Below are 15,612 nucleotides of genomic sequence, written 5' to 3'. Positions count from 1 at the left end.
GAAGCATATTTACTCACATTCATAGGCAAAGTAAAGATGAACCCAGTGTCAATGTCTGTCTGCATTGTCTTTCTTGGTTTAAGAAAGTTCACTCTGTGATAGAATGACTCTCCTTCCATAAACATACAGCTAGCATATCGTACACAGACTGTGGGACACTATGGAAAATTTATAAGGGAATGAAAATCAATAATTTAAACCAAAGTCAAGCACTAGGATTTTCTTTTCTCTCCAGTGTTGGTGGGGTGTGTGTGTGTGTGTGTGTGTGTGTGTGTGTGTGTGTGTGTGTGTGTGTGTGTGTGTGTGTGTGTGAGAGAGAGAAGAGAGAGTGTGTGTGAGTATGTGTATCCACATGGTGAGAGGAAGAAAAGGAGCAGGAGGTCTGAATCTCAATGCTTTAGAGTTTGAGTAAGAGAGATGGAGAAAGAGAGAGAGAGAAAGAAAGAAAGAGAGAGAGAGAGAGAGAGAGAGGAGGGCTGTGACAGACAGTCCCCATTTTCAGCACCTTCTCTCTGAAACAAACACCAACTTCAGCCTTGTTTGTGCAGTTGTTGTTTTTCCACTTCTCCCTCTTTTTCCCTGTCATTTTCTCAGTGCCCTTCTGTCCAGGATCTTTTAGCTTACACAGTCACTTTACTCTCTCTGCACATATCTACTCCCTGTAGCAGACAGACTGAGGTGCAAAAGGACACACACACCTAAAACTAATACAAAAACATATCATCCACCATCATAGTGACTTACGCACTGCATTAACTTAAATACACCTGACATCACACGCAAGCTGGAGACAGAGACATGCAGACTAAGGGTTGCACAGACTAGTTGATTAGTTCATCTAATTAGTTCATCCAATTCACCAAATGCTTTGGGTATGTGCCGTCTAGTCGTAGACCATGTGACTTCACAGTTGCTCTTGTTTTATACAGCAGGAAATTTTCTCTGAACACAAACAGTGAAACAAAACAAGACAAGACGACAAAAAAAGAAAAGAAAAACAAGACAAAACATGAAAGAACAACCCCCCCCCCCCCAAAAAAAAAACAACAAGACAAGAGAAGAGAAGACCAAATACAAAACAAAAAAACAAGAGTAGACAAGACAAGAAAAGACAAAACAAAATAAGAAACAAAACACAAAATAAATTATAACACTTTTGTTCATATCACAAAACAAACCAGACAAAAACAAAACAAAAAATATAATACAGGGGGACCACATCAGTGTATTTGTGTGTCATTGAATGCTTATCTATAATGGGTAACTGACACTGCACTGCACGTGGTGTGTCATTTACCATATGTAAACATTGAATCACTGACTAGTCAGCTAATGTATGCATGTATACTACATCATCCTAATTGTTAAAATTATCATTCAAATTATCTAAAGTCAATGAATACAGTAAATGATTCATTCCACTTGTTGGACATTCTTCTATCAAGGAAGTCTCTGCATTAGACCGGAGACTAAGATTAACCACCATGAGTTGAGCATCTGGAATGAATAAATCCAGGGCCATAGTGGGCGAGGCATATGGTTGAACATAGGGGTGGGTGATATGACCAAAATCTTATATCACGATACGAGTAAATTTAGATCAAGATAACAATATATATTGTGATATATATATATATATAAATATATATATATTTTTTTAATTATTTCTTTTTTCTTTTTTGTTTTTTTTTCTTCTGGAAAACCAATAAAAATCGGTTAACATAATAAATAACCATATTGTAATGTCTATTTTTGGAAAACCTAGTCAGTGAAATAAATGCTTTTTAAATGAAAACTTATATAATTTTATCTTTATTTAGAACTTGACAAAGTTAAAAATAAAATAAACACTCTTAAATTAAATCAACCTTACCATATACTAATTTTCACATTATGCCACATTTCAGTCAGATATGTTGTTGATCAGATTTACTATAAACTTTCCTCAAGAAACTGAAGATCTTTTCAAAGCAAAAGTAAAAAAGAAAATATTACATAATTTTAGTAAAAATACACAAAGAAAATAACACGTCTTGCAGAAAATAAATGTAAAATATACAGTTCTGTGCAAAAGTCTTAGGCACATAAGATGTTTCACAAAAGCATTTGTCTTAAGATGGTTATTTATATCTTCAGCTTTAGTGTGTCAATAGGAAATATAAATGTTAGACTCCAAAACATTACTTTTGCAAACAGAAAAGATTAGAATAGAAGAACAAGGAGCCCTGCAACAAATGTCATGGCCCCCACAAAGCCCCCCACTGAACATCGTGTCAGTCTGAGATTACATGAAGAGACAGAAGCAATTGAGACAGCCTAAATAGATAGAAGAACTGTGGCAAATTCTCCAAGAAGCTTGGAACATCCTATCTGCCAACAACCAAGAAAAACTGTGTCCAGGTGTACCTAGGAGAATTGGTGCTTTTTTAAAGGCAAAGGTGGTCACACCTAATATTGATTTAGCTTTTTTATGTTTACTGGACTTTGTATGACATTAAGTGATAAATGAAAACTATTTATTTCATTATTTTTGAAGACATCCTCACTATACAACATTTTTCACAAGTGCCTAAAACTTTTGCATAGTACTGTATTTATAATTTGTTTTTGCAAAAAAACAAAAAGATTAAAAAAGAGGGAATTAATGCGGAGCGCATCTTTTGGCTTTCATAATATTCTGTAGCGTGCTTCATTTTAAGGTGTTAAAACAGATTGTTTGTATTACCACAAGTGATTATCCTCACACGACAGTTTGCAGATACATTTTTCTAATCTGTGTCAGCTTTTGTGACCCAGAAGTCCCACCTGTTTTAATAACAATTTCCCTTCATTTTCGTAACTTTTCTTTTGATCACATCAGCAAAAATTCATCAAATGATGGAGACGTACAGATGTGCGGTGTAGTCAAGCACACCTCAGCATGTTAAAGAGATGATTCAGGTGTCTGGATCACAGTGATGCTGTCCCGGCAGTGTGTCAGTCAGATCATGGTGGACTTCTGCCTCCTCCGCTGTAGAGCGCTCAGAACTGGCCCACAAAATCAGAATTGCAAAGAATCAGCCACGAGTTTGTGGGCACATTTGCACCGTTGCCTGATCTGCATAATTCCTTTAGGGAATCTGGAGCTAAACCAGCGCACACAAATAACCGGCGAATTCACCTCCTCGATAAAGCCTGGTTTCAGTTTCACGTGAAGCATGCCCACTGATAGATATGGTCACGATTACATATCGCGATATACACGATATAGCAAAATCTCTGTCGATTGACAGTTTATATCATCGCCATGATATATATCATCAAATCGCCCAGCCCTAGTTGAACATGTCTACTCTATGCAAGAAAATGGCTTTTTCATGATCAGAGAGAGACATATTCCTCCGGAACATACAGCACACTAATAACTGTCGTGCTGAAGGCAAACGACTGAACTTCTACACGTAACTGCAAGGTCATCAGCTCTTTTCCCCAAGGCTATGCTGACCGTACTATATTACATCAATTCGTTGGCAGTTGTGGGCCCTGTGGATCCCCTCTGTTCTGCTAGTTAAAGAATACTGTTTAGATGCATTACTACTCATGCCCTGTGATCAAACACACCCACTGCTCGCAGGTCACATAGGGGCTAAGCAATGGCTGCTAACTATGCAGCATTTAAAGCATCACACATATGCAAAGTGCCTTTTACACATGGGAGAGAGAGAGGCAGAGCTTGAATCACAGAGTAACGAAGAGAGGGAGAGTATGGTAGCTTTACACTTTAGCAGGCTTGATGCAGTGGATCAGCTGTTTCCTGCTACACCCCCATGTCTCTTGAAGAAAGCACCAAAGATATCCATACATCCATCTTTCTATCCATCTGTCTATTATTCCTAACTTCCATCCATCTATCTATTTGTCCATCCATCTGTCTTTCCATCCGTCCATCTATCCACTAAACATTTTATTTGCATATTAATTTATATTTTAAGCCATTTTTCCCCCCAAAATTAAATATTTCGGTATTGCTCAGTGTACGAAGCCTAAGTATTACCCATTCTTTTAAAATGCTCTCAAACTCCACACACGGCCAAGTTTATCTGTGACCCCTCACCCTGGTATGAACCACGGATCAAACAGGGGCTGTTTGCTCTCAAGCAGCCAAAAACTTCAAACCCACAGTGCTCAGGTAGCGCTCTCCCTCTAACACACAAATAAAAATGCCTGAGTAACCAACAGGTACAAACGCTACCTCCATGCTCTCTGCCAAACGCACAGATGCCCCATTTAGCACAAAAAGGTTTGGAAGAGAAGAAAAAGAAGTGAAAAGGGGAATGCAGACTGGCTAAGAGGGGTTTCTTTCCCTCTCTATTGCTTGGTTAACCAACTGACCTGCAGTCAAAGAAGCCTTTGTGAGCACGCTCTGGTGGTTGGCCAATCAGATCCTCAAGCTTGTCTGTCTCCAGGTGGGAAATGGTGCCCCTGGTATGCGGCGAGAAGCAGAATGCACAGACAGAGAGGCCGGCAGCCGGCAGGCCTGCTCTCTTTCTCTCTAAAATGCCCAACCTCACTTCACTGAGGGGAAATTTACCTGTCTGGCCCTCAGCCAGAGGACCTACTTGCCCTAGCACCATTATTTATTTAATAGTGTACCTCTGCCCCTGCCTCTCCATGCCCTGACACCCAGTCTGCCAGCTACAATACACATACACACCACTATAATGAATACACACTCTCAAGATCCTTGAATAAGCTTTTAATAATCTAAAGAGCTTCCTAAAGCAAGGTGTGAAAACCACCTAGCAGCCTGAACCCAGAGGTCAGAGGACGCCCACTGTATTTCTTATTCAGTCCATGACAGATCGTGGGATAAGAATCATAGTAGCGATATGGGAAGGAGTCAAGAATTTCCATGTAATCTGGTGCCAGTCATGTAGTTAGACTTTTTTAGTCCACATTGCAACTTACTCTGGCCCACTGAGACATTAAAGGTTGTCTGATTGACATCTGATCAAACAATCAATAAAAAATTGGCAAATCTGAAATTGGACATACGGAACTCTGATGCTGGTCGATATTTTGTTTACTTGAAACTAAGTGCCTTAAACAAAACTGTTTATATGTCTTTCAAAGATTCACTGCCATGAATCACGCAAAGTTGTCAAATTCAGAGAAAATATCTTTCACCAGCAGCCTGTTACCTTGTAAAGACAAACCAGTGCACACTGACTCTAAGAAACTGCATAGGAGCCAGCCAATCATGTAGGAGCTTGTAATTTCAGCCAGCTGTTGCCACTGTTTGTGAAATAAGTATCAGACAGTCTGTGAATAGTCCATGGGTATGTCAGTAGAGACTGATCTGATGGTGAATCTAGATTATGCCTCAAGTAGAAGTCAGCTTCTCTGCTACGATGTCAGGTGAATGTGCCTTTGTGCTCACCTGGCAATCAATTACGTAATTGTAGGTTGGGGTGAAACAAGTAGACTGGCGAATCAACAGTGCTTCTTGTCATGTTGTACTCTCACATTGTATGCAGAAAACAATATTAATTTACAGAAAAATCCTCCATGATTGATTACATTACAGCCATGTGTCCTCTAGCGGCAGATGTATATATAGATAGTCTTTTCAAAGTTTGCTGCATGATTACTGAATGCATTAGTGCTGAAATTAATTAATCGACTATCAATAAGATTAATCTATCAAATTATTAATGACAATTATTTGATCACCAGTTAATCATCAACATCCTTAGTTCATATGTATGTCTGTTTCTGTGACAGCTCAAGGGGGTTGAATTCGTTTAGTGGAAACATGAAAATGTCTCAGTGAAAAGCATTTTAGAAAGCAACATAAAAGTAATTAGTGGTGTGATAACTTTTTATAAAACAATCAGTTAAATCATCTGATTACCATATTAGGTAAGTAATTAATAATTTGTAATGGATTAGTTTTTGAGTCACTTTGAAAACCAAACATTGAAAACCAAAAACCATACAGTGTTGGGCTAGTTTCTAAATTTTGCCTTTGTATGGCAGCACATACTTCTATTGTTTTTATATAAAGCTATTTATAAAAACTATAGAGGAACCTTGACCCTATCCCTAAAGATAACTTTTTGCATTTTTAGAATCTAAACAAACAAACAAACAAACAAACAGCTTTTGCTTTATCTATGAATCGATTTTCCAAATGAAGACCTTACCCAAAATGTCACAAAATTATAGCGAAGTATACACACACACACACACACACACACACACACACACACACAGAGAGAGAGAGAGAGAGAGACAGGCCTGATATCATTAGTGAGCTGGTATTGCTTTCTCACACTGGAGTGAGACAGAGGCAAGGAGACACAGAATCCTGTCATAAAACATATTGACGGAGAACAATCCGGCCCTCTTTCTCTTTCTACATTTCTCACTCTGTTTGCATCTTTCATTCTGTTTATATTTGTCATTCTATCTTTCTTTCTGTTTCTCACAGTTATCAGTTGTCAGCTTTCTGGCTTGACATTTATGAGCATATGCCTGCCCCAAAGCAATGCCATTTAAACTCATGCTTACACACACACACAGACAAAAAACATATACACATGACCCAAAATCTTGGGTTGCACTGCTACATGCTAAATATAGTTTAGCTGACTGTTTGAACATTAATGTGATTATACAGTGCAAAAGTAGTGTTCTGGAAGTCACAATCATTTTCTCCAAAGAGGTAATGATATTTAATGATAACACTGTTAAAAAAGAAGACCGATACTGTACTATGAGGTTGTTAATTTATGGTGAATGCTTCTGTAGAAGCCAAAAGTCAATGTGACATCAATTTCACTTTTTAAAATAGTATTTAATTGCTGAAGAACTACACTCTCCGCCAATCAGAGAAGATAATATTATCATCATAATGGAATATGCAACTCAGCAATTATCATGTACTCCCATAAGGCATTGTGAATGTCATAATTGAGTCTACATACACTCTGAAAAATGTACTTGTTTGTTTAAATAATTTTTAACTTCAAATACATGGTATTTTATACATATAATATATGATTTATACTCATTAGTTTTATATTGTACTGTCATTTTTAATTCTATAATGTTCCCAGTTTTTCTCAGTTACTCTTCCCAAAATGAGCACTTCATTGCCCCATAAAAGATGTTGTATCTTTGTATTTTTTAATGACTTTTATGCATGGAATGTTGTATCCTTGTGATTCATCTCAGAACTGGTTGGTGTAGTTCAAGTCCTAGGCCACATCCACACTGATACATTTTCGTTTGAAAACACATTGATTTTGCAATGTTTATGCCTCTCAACCACACTGAAACATTCCTTCTCCAAAATCGGATATTTTTAAAACACTTTTTATAACTGAATAATGTGTAGCCTTAAAACCGACTTTTCAAATTAAAACAGATTAGTGTGGACGTGGCCTTAATGAAGAATTTTCTGAAATGCCTAGAAAATAAATGGGAAAAATATTTCTGTTGTTAATTTATCTTTATTGTGGTATTTCTTACCAGAGTGCAGCCTCAATGACAGTTCAGGCAACCTGATATAATTTCATACAGTAGTTCAAAGTTCTCATCGGTGCAAATTCCAACAAAGTCTATAATAGACCAATCAGTGGGAGAATACATTCAAAGAGAGCTGAGGTCAGCTCCTGTTGGTGGTCAGAGGAGTTAACCCTTTCAGACTGGGAGTCAATCAAAGCTCAGTTAGCTCAGGAGGGGGGTGTCACACCTCAAACACAAGCTCTTGTCCGCCAATCACCCTCATCTTCATCTGATCTTTCATTTAGGTTAAGTTCCACAATGCTCGAATTCCCATACAGAGATGCGCACACACTCAAACACATTGAGCAAGCACCAAGCAAGTGTTAGAAGAAAGTTTTATCGGAGGGCAGAATGCATTTTCATTCAGAAGAAGGAATGTATTTGAAAAACAAATGGAAGAAAAAACTATAGTTATAGTGGCATATTTTTGCTTGTGTGGCAGACTGCTGGTTTAGTTAAAGACTGTAGTTAAAATGGCAACGGAGGAGAGCATGGCTCAGTGAGAAAAGGCAGAGCAGAGGCCGAGTCTTTCTATTTCAGCTTTTGGCCACAGAGCGCATTTAATAAGAGAGAATGTTATGTTTTGGGAAATCTAATTTGAGGCTCTTGTTTGTTTTTGTGACTTTATTTTGAAAAAGTAGGCAGCAACTTTATTTTACGCCTCCTGCTCTTGAGACGAGACCGTCCGTTGTGAGTTTCTAACAGAAAGCCTTTTAAAAGAACAGAAGAGAGAAAGTACTAAGAATCTTTACGCTTTCAATAAAACAGCACTTTCTGAGCCCTACATTAAATTAGGGACATAATTAATTGCAAGGTTATTTTCCATGTCAGCAAAGCATATGTATGCATTCGGTCATATTCAGATTTTCCACGAAAATGTTAGCAGCAATCCTCTGCCTAATTGAGACTTATTCCCTTTGGGGAGGAAGAGGAGGTTGCCAAGCGTTAATTAATCCTGGTTTTTAAAAGTAAATGACATTCATTAGCGGAGCCAAATAAGATTATTTACATGGTGATAATCTGGACTGTTCTGCCTCTGTTTCTTTAATGTTACGGAAATACCTCTGCGAAGAGGATGAGAACAATCACACCCCCTTTTGCTGTCTTCACTTCCACAACAATTAAAAGTAGGCAAACAGATGGAGCCACGGCGCTGTGAGTGTGCTCAGAGATGCCCTTCATCTTCTCCTTATCTGCCATTACAACAGATACAGTACACACATACTAAAGACTAAAGATATACACAAGCAGAGCCAATTCCAAAACAGCATTTGACCAAGACTGTCCTTATAGAAACAAATGATTAAAGTACAGAATGTGCACGGCACAACTGGAAATGGTGACCTAACATCAGATGCTGGAAAAAAAAAACTAATTTATTCCACATGACAAAACATTGCCATAACGACAAAAAGGCCTTTGTGTGACCACTTGCTCTTTCTCATACACATACAGATGTCGCCCACTCACAGACGGTTAACAATGAATTTGTTAAGAAATAACAGTGCATTTATTGTGTATCGGCCGTCTATTAACAATTGTGCCGGTCACCTAATCATGACATTGGATCCTTTCCTAAGAATTTAGTAAAACCCAATCAAGTGTTTGGCATTAGGAAAGTTTGTGTCCAATCTGAGATACACATGCTAATTTAACCACTTTCAATTGTCTTGCAAGACAAATATTCTTTTGGATTTTATTTTCTCTATGGCAGTACCTGTAGTTATGCATAAGCAAGGGCAAAATTTAAGCTTTTAAATTCTTGAAAAAAGTGTTCTCTTTAAGAAGTTGTTTTATATTAACGTACACTGTGCGGAAGATGACATAGATGCCTCAACTGTACTCTATTTGTACATATGACTAATGCCCTGGGTTAATCTCGACTCCTATAGATAACTTATTTCTGTGCTACGATCAAACAATGCACTGACAAGCTTTTCAGAAAAGAACGAAAGAGACAGGCCAGATCAGCCTTTCTCTCTTTCTCTATCAACTGGAGAGAGTCAGCTCTGACAGTGTCAGAGGTAGTTTCAAAGACAGGGCCGCCTCATGTCAGGCCGCCACAAAGAGAGATAAAACAGGAGCCGATGTGCACTTCGTTTAGGCCCATTCATTAAGCTTTTATGTACAAACCCTCCAGCAGGAAAGGATGTAGAAGAGAAGCTGAAGATGCCAGTTTTCTTGCTTTCGTGAATTAAAGGTTTATAGATCACCTGGATATTAGTCAGTAGGGCATGGTGGGTTCAATGCAAACAATTTTCTTCACACTGGTCATATTTTTTCTTTCCTCTGGACTTCATTCACTCTGTCCATTGTCTTTGTCTTTTTGAAATTCTTTGCATTCATGTCAATGCTTCATGTTGGGCAAAGTACCAGAATGAGCTGCTTGCAAAGAGCAGATAAGATCTACTGAGCAATACCATAGCTGAGCTGCAGCTCGCTTTATTGAAAAAATGGGTCTTTGCTCTTGGTATGTGTATGAGAGTATAACCTTGTATGACACAGTTACACATACAGACTAAAGAATAAAAGGTAAAACAGCCCAATGTGTTTCAGCTCCATATGACCTTGATCCTCAAGCTGTGATAGGCAGTAGGTCACAGCTCGTGAAACCTGAGATAGTTGCCATTGTTTCACCTGCCACCAATCTTTGTCCTCCTAAGTACAATGATTAAGGTATTAAACCTGTGGGAATGTGACACAAGGATAGGCAGACATACATGAACATGTGTCTAGGCCCACATCAGCCCCTAGAGTGTGGCTGCGAGACAGGGAGAGCCGTCCAGAGGCCATTTTGCACTCAGCGATCGGGATATCGAGTGACGGCCCCCGATGGCCCTGCCATCTCAACTCGCACCCTGAGCCTCTGGTATCTCCTCCCATAGATCCGCTTACACTGCCCAGACAAAAGAGTCACACAAAGCCTCAGCCAGACTCAGGTGAGAGAAAACTCAACCAGGTCATTGAGTTACTTGTATTCAATACAGTCTCTCCAGGCTGGTGTGCATTTACAAGCACTAACACTGGCGACTCAATGATAGAAGCAGTTGCTGAGAAGCATTCGATGAGTAGCAAACTGCAACATCCATGGATACCTTACATAGCTCACAATAGCCTTGGTTTTGAGTGACAGCGTTGGTGGTGACAGTGGTCATGACACAGATGTTGTTGTGACTCTGTATGTTGAATGCCGCAGAACTGCAGAAGATGGTTAAGAGTCAAAAATTCCCTCCGCTGACATAAATGGGAGCACGCAATTCATTCTGACCTCTTCGCTTTCAGATCGATCTGCTTATCAACGAGATCAAAGACGCTCACCACTGATGTACATTTAACCTTACTCGGGTCTTCCCACATCATGTCTAAATATTAATGATAATAAAGTCTCACACCCTTCCTGTGTCAGCCAATTACACCATGTATTGATCTGCGCCTCACTTGGCCAATTATAATGCAGCCGCCGTAATGCGTTTAGGCACTTCAAAGGAAAGCGACATTGATTTGTTTCGGGATCTTAGTGTTTACTGATAGCAGGGGGCGGGGGGAGTAGAAAACATTTTATTCAGCATGTTGGAGAGGAAGTACGCAGAACCTGATGCTATAGCTCACCGAAGTTTGACTCAATACACAGTCAGTCCCATCCTGGTCGCTAAACGTGCACCCAAGCCCAACCAGCAACACATCAAACAGCGCGGGAAAGATGAGGCTGGACTATCTAAGCACTTGGCATAACAAGGGCTACAGGGCTTTCTAAGGGCTAAAAAGTATATTTCTAATAAAATTTGCCTACATAAACATCTGACGTATCCATAACATGGGCTCTGATGTTTTAAATAATCTATAATACATGTTGATTTTGCTGCACAGGTATACAATTTATCGGTGTATGCTTTCCCTGGGAATCAAACCCATGATCTTGCCGTTATTAGCGCCATGCTCGACCAATCAATTGTATAAAGCCAGGCATTACAAAAAGATGCTTTTCTGGTCTGGATTGATAAAAGCACTATGATATGGTTTCTTAATTGTTTTCTTAAATGCATTTGCATTTTGCAGGGAAACCTTCCCTACAAGATAGTCCTGCACCAAACTAACACCAATGGTCGAGCCAATGTTGCTAATTCAGTCTTAATGTTTGCTCAAACATACAGAGGAATGATTTAATAGTGCCACAGAGCTCCTGTGCTATACTTTCAAGTGAAATCAACCCACAAATGGCTTACTTAGAGTCAACTCTGCATAATAGGCCGGGATATGGGAAAGAATTTCAAATCTGCGCCAACAGTCAAATGAAACAAGCAGAACGCACACATTACCATGTGGCCTCATGTAAACACTAATAGCACTGAGGGCCAACAAAAATGCTCTGCTTGGAATCACATCAACAGTCAAGTGGGAGGTGATGGTGGAAATCCCCAATGTAAATTTTGTGTGGTGTTGAAACCATAACAATGGAGAACTGAGTGGTCCTCTTACATAGGCACAAGCCATCAAGAGAAGCAAACAGAATAGAGGACGAAAGTATAAGAAGTGTCGGAAAAGTTAATGACCATAGATTCAACTCTGAATGACTTTATGAGCATAAAGGTTAAGCTCCATATGGGTTGTGTCATCCATTACTTTGGAATAAGGCCATAAAACGAACAGATCATTTAAAGCTATTCTGAAAGACGGTAGTAACACAGGGAGGCAATTAGAAAATGTTGGCTCTATATTTAAGCTAAATAAAGGAAATCAGAACCATTTCTTGCAGGGTGGACTGAAGATACAAAACAATGGCACGTGTCTCTGGCCATTATGTCCTGGTCTGGGAGAATCTCTCACTGTTGTGGGCTTGCAGTGGTCATTACTGCTGTCTTTGTACTGGCCTATGAGGAAGAGGTCACCACAAAGACCCTATTCAGAGGACAATACAGCTCAGCTCCACACTGCAGCCCTGGTCTGCTCATCATCCAGGCACAGCTAGAGCTGGTCTATTCAATCTTAGAGAGACCCAGGCCCCAGAGAGATAAACCTCACAAAGAAGCCACAACTAAACAAAACAACTCAAGACACAACGAAAGAAACAAGCGAAAGAAAACATCTCAAAGACCGATAAAACAACGTGAATAGGAACCTTGAGGGTTCCAGTTACAATGTAGTGATGCGGGAAAACAGGAGAGCAACACTCCATAGAGTGAATAAATGAAGCTCTCGAGTGGGTAAAAGAGGTGCTGATTGGTGCTGGTAAGAGAGGTCAGCTTTTCCAGTGTCAAAACTACAGTGAGGTGGCCAGAGTGAAAGGAGGTGAAGGGAGCATGCTAACGCTCCATCCATCGATTGATTACTGGCAGGACACAATGTGTGCACCTCTCACTCTCTGGATGAGAGTCCAAGGCTGGGGCATCTAGTGTGGAAATAAGCAAAACACACACACACACAAGAATTTAAAAGAAAGGCAATCAGTAAAAGAAAAGAAAGCAGAAGGAGCATGGCTTACAATTATAAGTATGACATCTAAAGACAGGTTAATAATACCAGTACATAAATACTATACCAATAGAGTACATGTTACACAAATGCTTATCTGAAGACTTGTTAATCAAACATTTTGTTAATCAGTCCTAAGTGTTAAATTTTTCCTATTTTTTATTTGTGCCGGTCTTGAATTTATCCATCGCGTGGATCAGACTGTGAAAGCTGGTTGGTCCATAACAGAATTGACCCAAACCTGGAGCCAGTTTGTAGTCCACTGTGTAGCACTACCGACCTGAAACACTGAAACACAACCACTTTTGAGGAGGATCGTTGATGGGACGGAGAGGCTACAGGGCAATGGTAATGCTTCTTTTTCAAATCTATAGTTATTTGCTGTTATTGCCGTAACTTTTATTACATTACTCCTAACTGCCATTAAATTACAGAGTTAAATATTGGCAACATTTTAATAAGGTTGCATTACCTAAAACAGTAGCCAAAAACAGTGTCTAAAATAGCGATATGGCTAATGGCTAACAATATTTTTCAGCTGAGTCAACACAAGTCTTTTCAAAGGCAGAGCAATTTATTACATTTTGACATAACAAATATTTTTTTTAATGTTCACCTTTTTCTTTTTTCTTTTTTTGGAATAACATGCACTTACAAAATAAGCACAATAACAAAGGAATATGTATTAAGAAAGTAAATAGGGTCCATTTTGATTTCATGTTGATTTTAACAGAAAGGGAGGTCGATGTTATTCAGCTTTTGAATACTGACATAACACTGTTTGTTCTTGGGGGCGCCTTGAATTTGCTCTGCTTTGTGTGCTACTGAAAGCTATAATGAAAGATTTGTGAAAGGAAAGCAGTGTTTAAGATGGTTTATGTGAAGCCTAAAATGCTTGACCACAGGGCAGTTTTTAGACAGGACTTTACGCATCCACATCTCATTAAATAAAGCTTTAGTTTGGCAGCAAGGTTGGCTTAACATGCAGGCACAGTACCTCTCTGTGTCTGCCCGTCCAGCAAGCAAACAGTTTGGAAGCATAACAAAAATGTCAGAGCTATGCTCAGAGAGTCTCTCGGAAAATGCACGCTCACACATGTGTGACGAGAAAGTATGCACTCAAGTCAGCTGAGGTTTGGGATTTGAACCCAATCAGCAAATAGGATGGGAAAGTGACACGGGCCTGCTAGGCCAACGGGCTAACATCCCGACAACCTCCTTGTAACGTCTTGACAACGTTAGCCCTGGCGCCATCACTGCTGTCTCTTCCCGAGCACTGGCAAACAGGAAGAATCTTTGTAACCAAACAAACAGTGAAATATGCAAACTGACTGATCGGGTCACCATAAAACTTCATGAAAATATACATGTGAACACACAGATATGGTGACTCACACCCTGATGTACAACTGAACAAACATGAACACAAACAAACACTCAACTCTAAGGTCATTGGTTGATCATTTGAGAGAGAGAGAGAGACAGAGAGAGAGAAAGAGAGAGAGAGAGACTAATGCTGGCACCTGAATTGGGGAGGATATTTAATTACAGATTTCTTGTGAATGAAGCCCATTTCTTCGAGAATGTGTGAGTGCGTGTGTCACTGGGCATGTCAGTGTAATTACACCAGCCTAGGATTTAAGAGAGGATGGAACAGAAAGTTTGTGACCTCAGCCACTGTCAACAAAATGTCAGAGTGTCCAAACCAGCTCCTACTCAGGCCATAACAATGGTTAAACAAAGTTAAACCTTGGCCAAATCACTTCAAATGAGGCTTACAATTTTATATTGACCTTCAAACTGTATTTGCATGCAAGACTAGATGAGTAATGCTAATATAACTCTATTATTTTGCATTCTTTTATCATGTCAACATGGAACAACATTCAGAAACCATTTCTTTTCCATAATGTAACATATCTGAGTGAAAGAGGATACACTGGGGGGAAAAAACATTCGTAAAACAAGACACATTTACTTGAGAGGAAACTTGATATAATTAATGAAGTGAGGTAATTTAGTGTGGTTTAAACAAGTAATATAGTGAGGTTTATGCTTAAAAGAGGATGAACACATTTGCACAAAGGAAAAGAATAAACTTGTTTCCCCTCTGAATTATATAAAAAAATGTCTTACCCCATTGGCAAATAGTTGTTTTTTTCCTTGTTTTAAGCATATACCTCACTAATTTTTGTTAAGATTTCTCTGAAAACTAGTCTTATAATCTTGCACAATTTTACTTCAAGTAAATTTGTCTTGTTTTAAGGATGTTTTTACCAGGAAACAAGTGGTGATATGCACAAAGAAAGTGAATTGGCAAAAAAAAAAAAAAGAAAAAAAAGAAAAAAGTGAAAGTGGAGATTTATAGTAAAAATTATCCACATCTGGGATGGCATGAGGCTAAATAAATGGTGAGATAATTTTCATTTCTGGGTGAACTATCCCTTTAATGATTTCACTTTATTAATCAGGAATTGATCATTGAATAATGTGAAAAGAGAGCGGCCCTGTACCCGAGTTTGCAATAAATTATGAAGGACTACACCCCTCCTGAAACACTGCAGACACCCATAAAACCTAATCAGCCTTGGA

General features: G+C 39.0%; 1 protein-coding gene across 7 annotated transcripts in view; it reads right to left on the bottom strand.

Annotated features, from left to right (window-relative positions):
- LOC127426901 (vesicle transport through interaction with t-SNAREs homolog 1A-like) overlaps positions 1-15,612 on the bottom strand; it is a 200,588-nt gene that overhangs the window by 59,819 nt on the left and 125,157 nt on the right. The window contains exon 8 of one of the 7 annotated variants that reach the window (XM_051674028.1): positions 7,205-7,453. The exons of 5 other annotated variants lie outside the window; for them this stretch is intronic. In XM_051674028.1, coding sequence (XP_051529988.1) covers positions 7,384-7,453 — 70 coding nt within the window. In that variant the 3' untranslated portion in view covers positions 7,205-7,383. Of the gene's footprint in view, positions 1-7,204; positions 7,454-12,888; positions 12,938-15,612 lie in introns of those variants that run through there. One more of the 7 variants, XM_051674029.1, reaches the window with a different exon arrangement.

Source organism: Myxocyprinus asiaticus, chromosome 36, assembly GCF_019703515.2.
Source record: "Myxocyprinus asiaticus isolate MX2 ecotype Aquarium Trade chromosome 36, UBuf_Myxa_2, whole genome shotgun sequence".
NCBI lineage: Eukaryota > Metazoa > Chordata > Actinopteri > Cypriniformes > Catostomidae > Myxocyprinus > Myxocyprinus asiaticus.
This window is presented reverse-complemented; position numbering and strand designations above follow the sequence as displayed.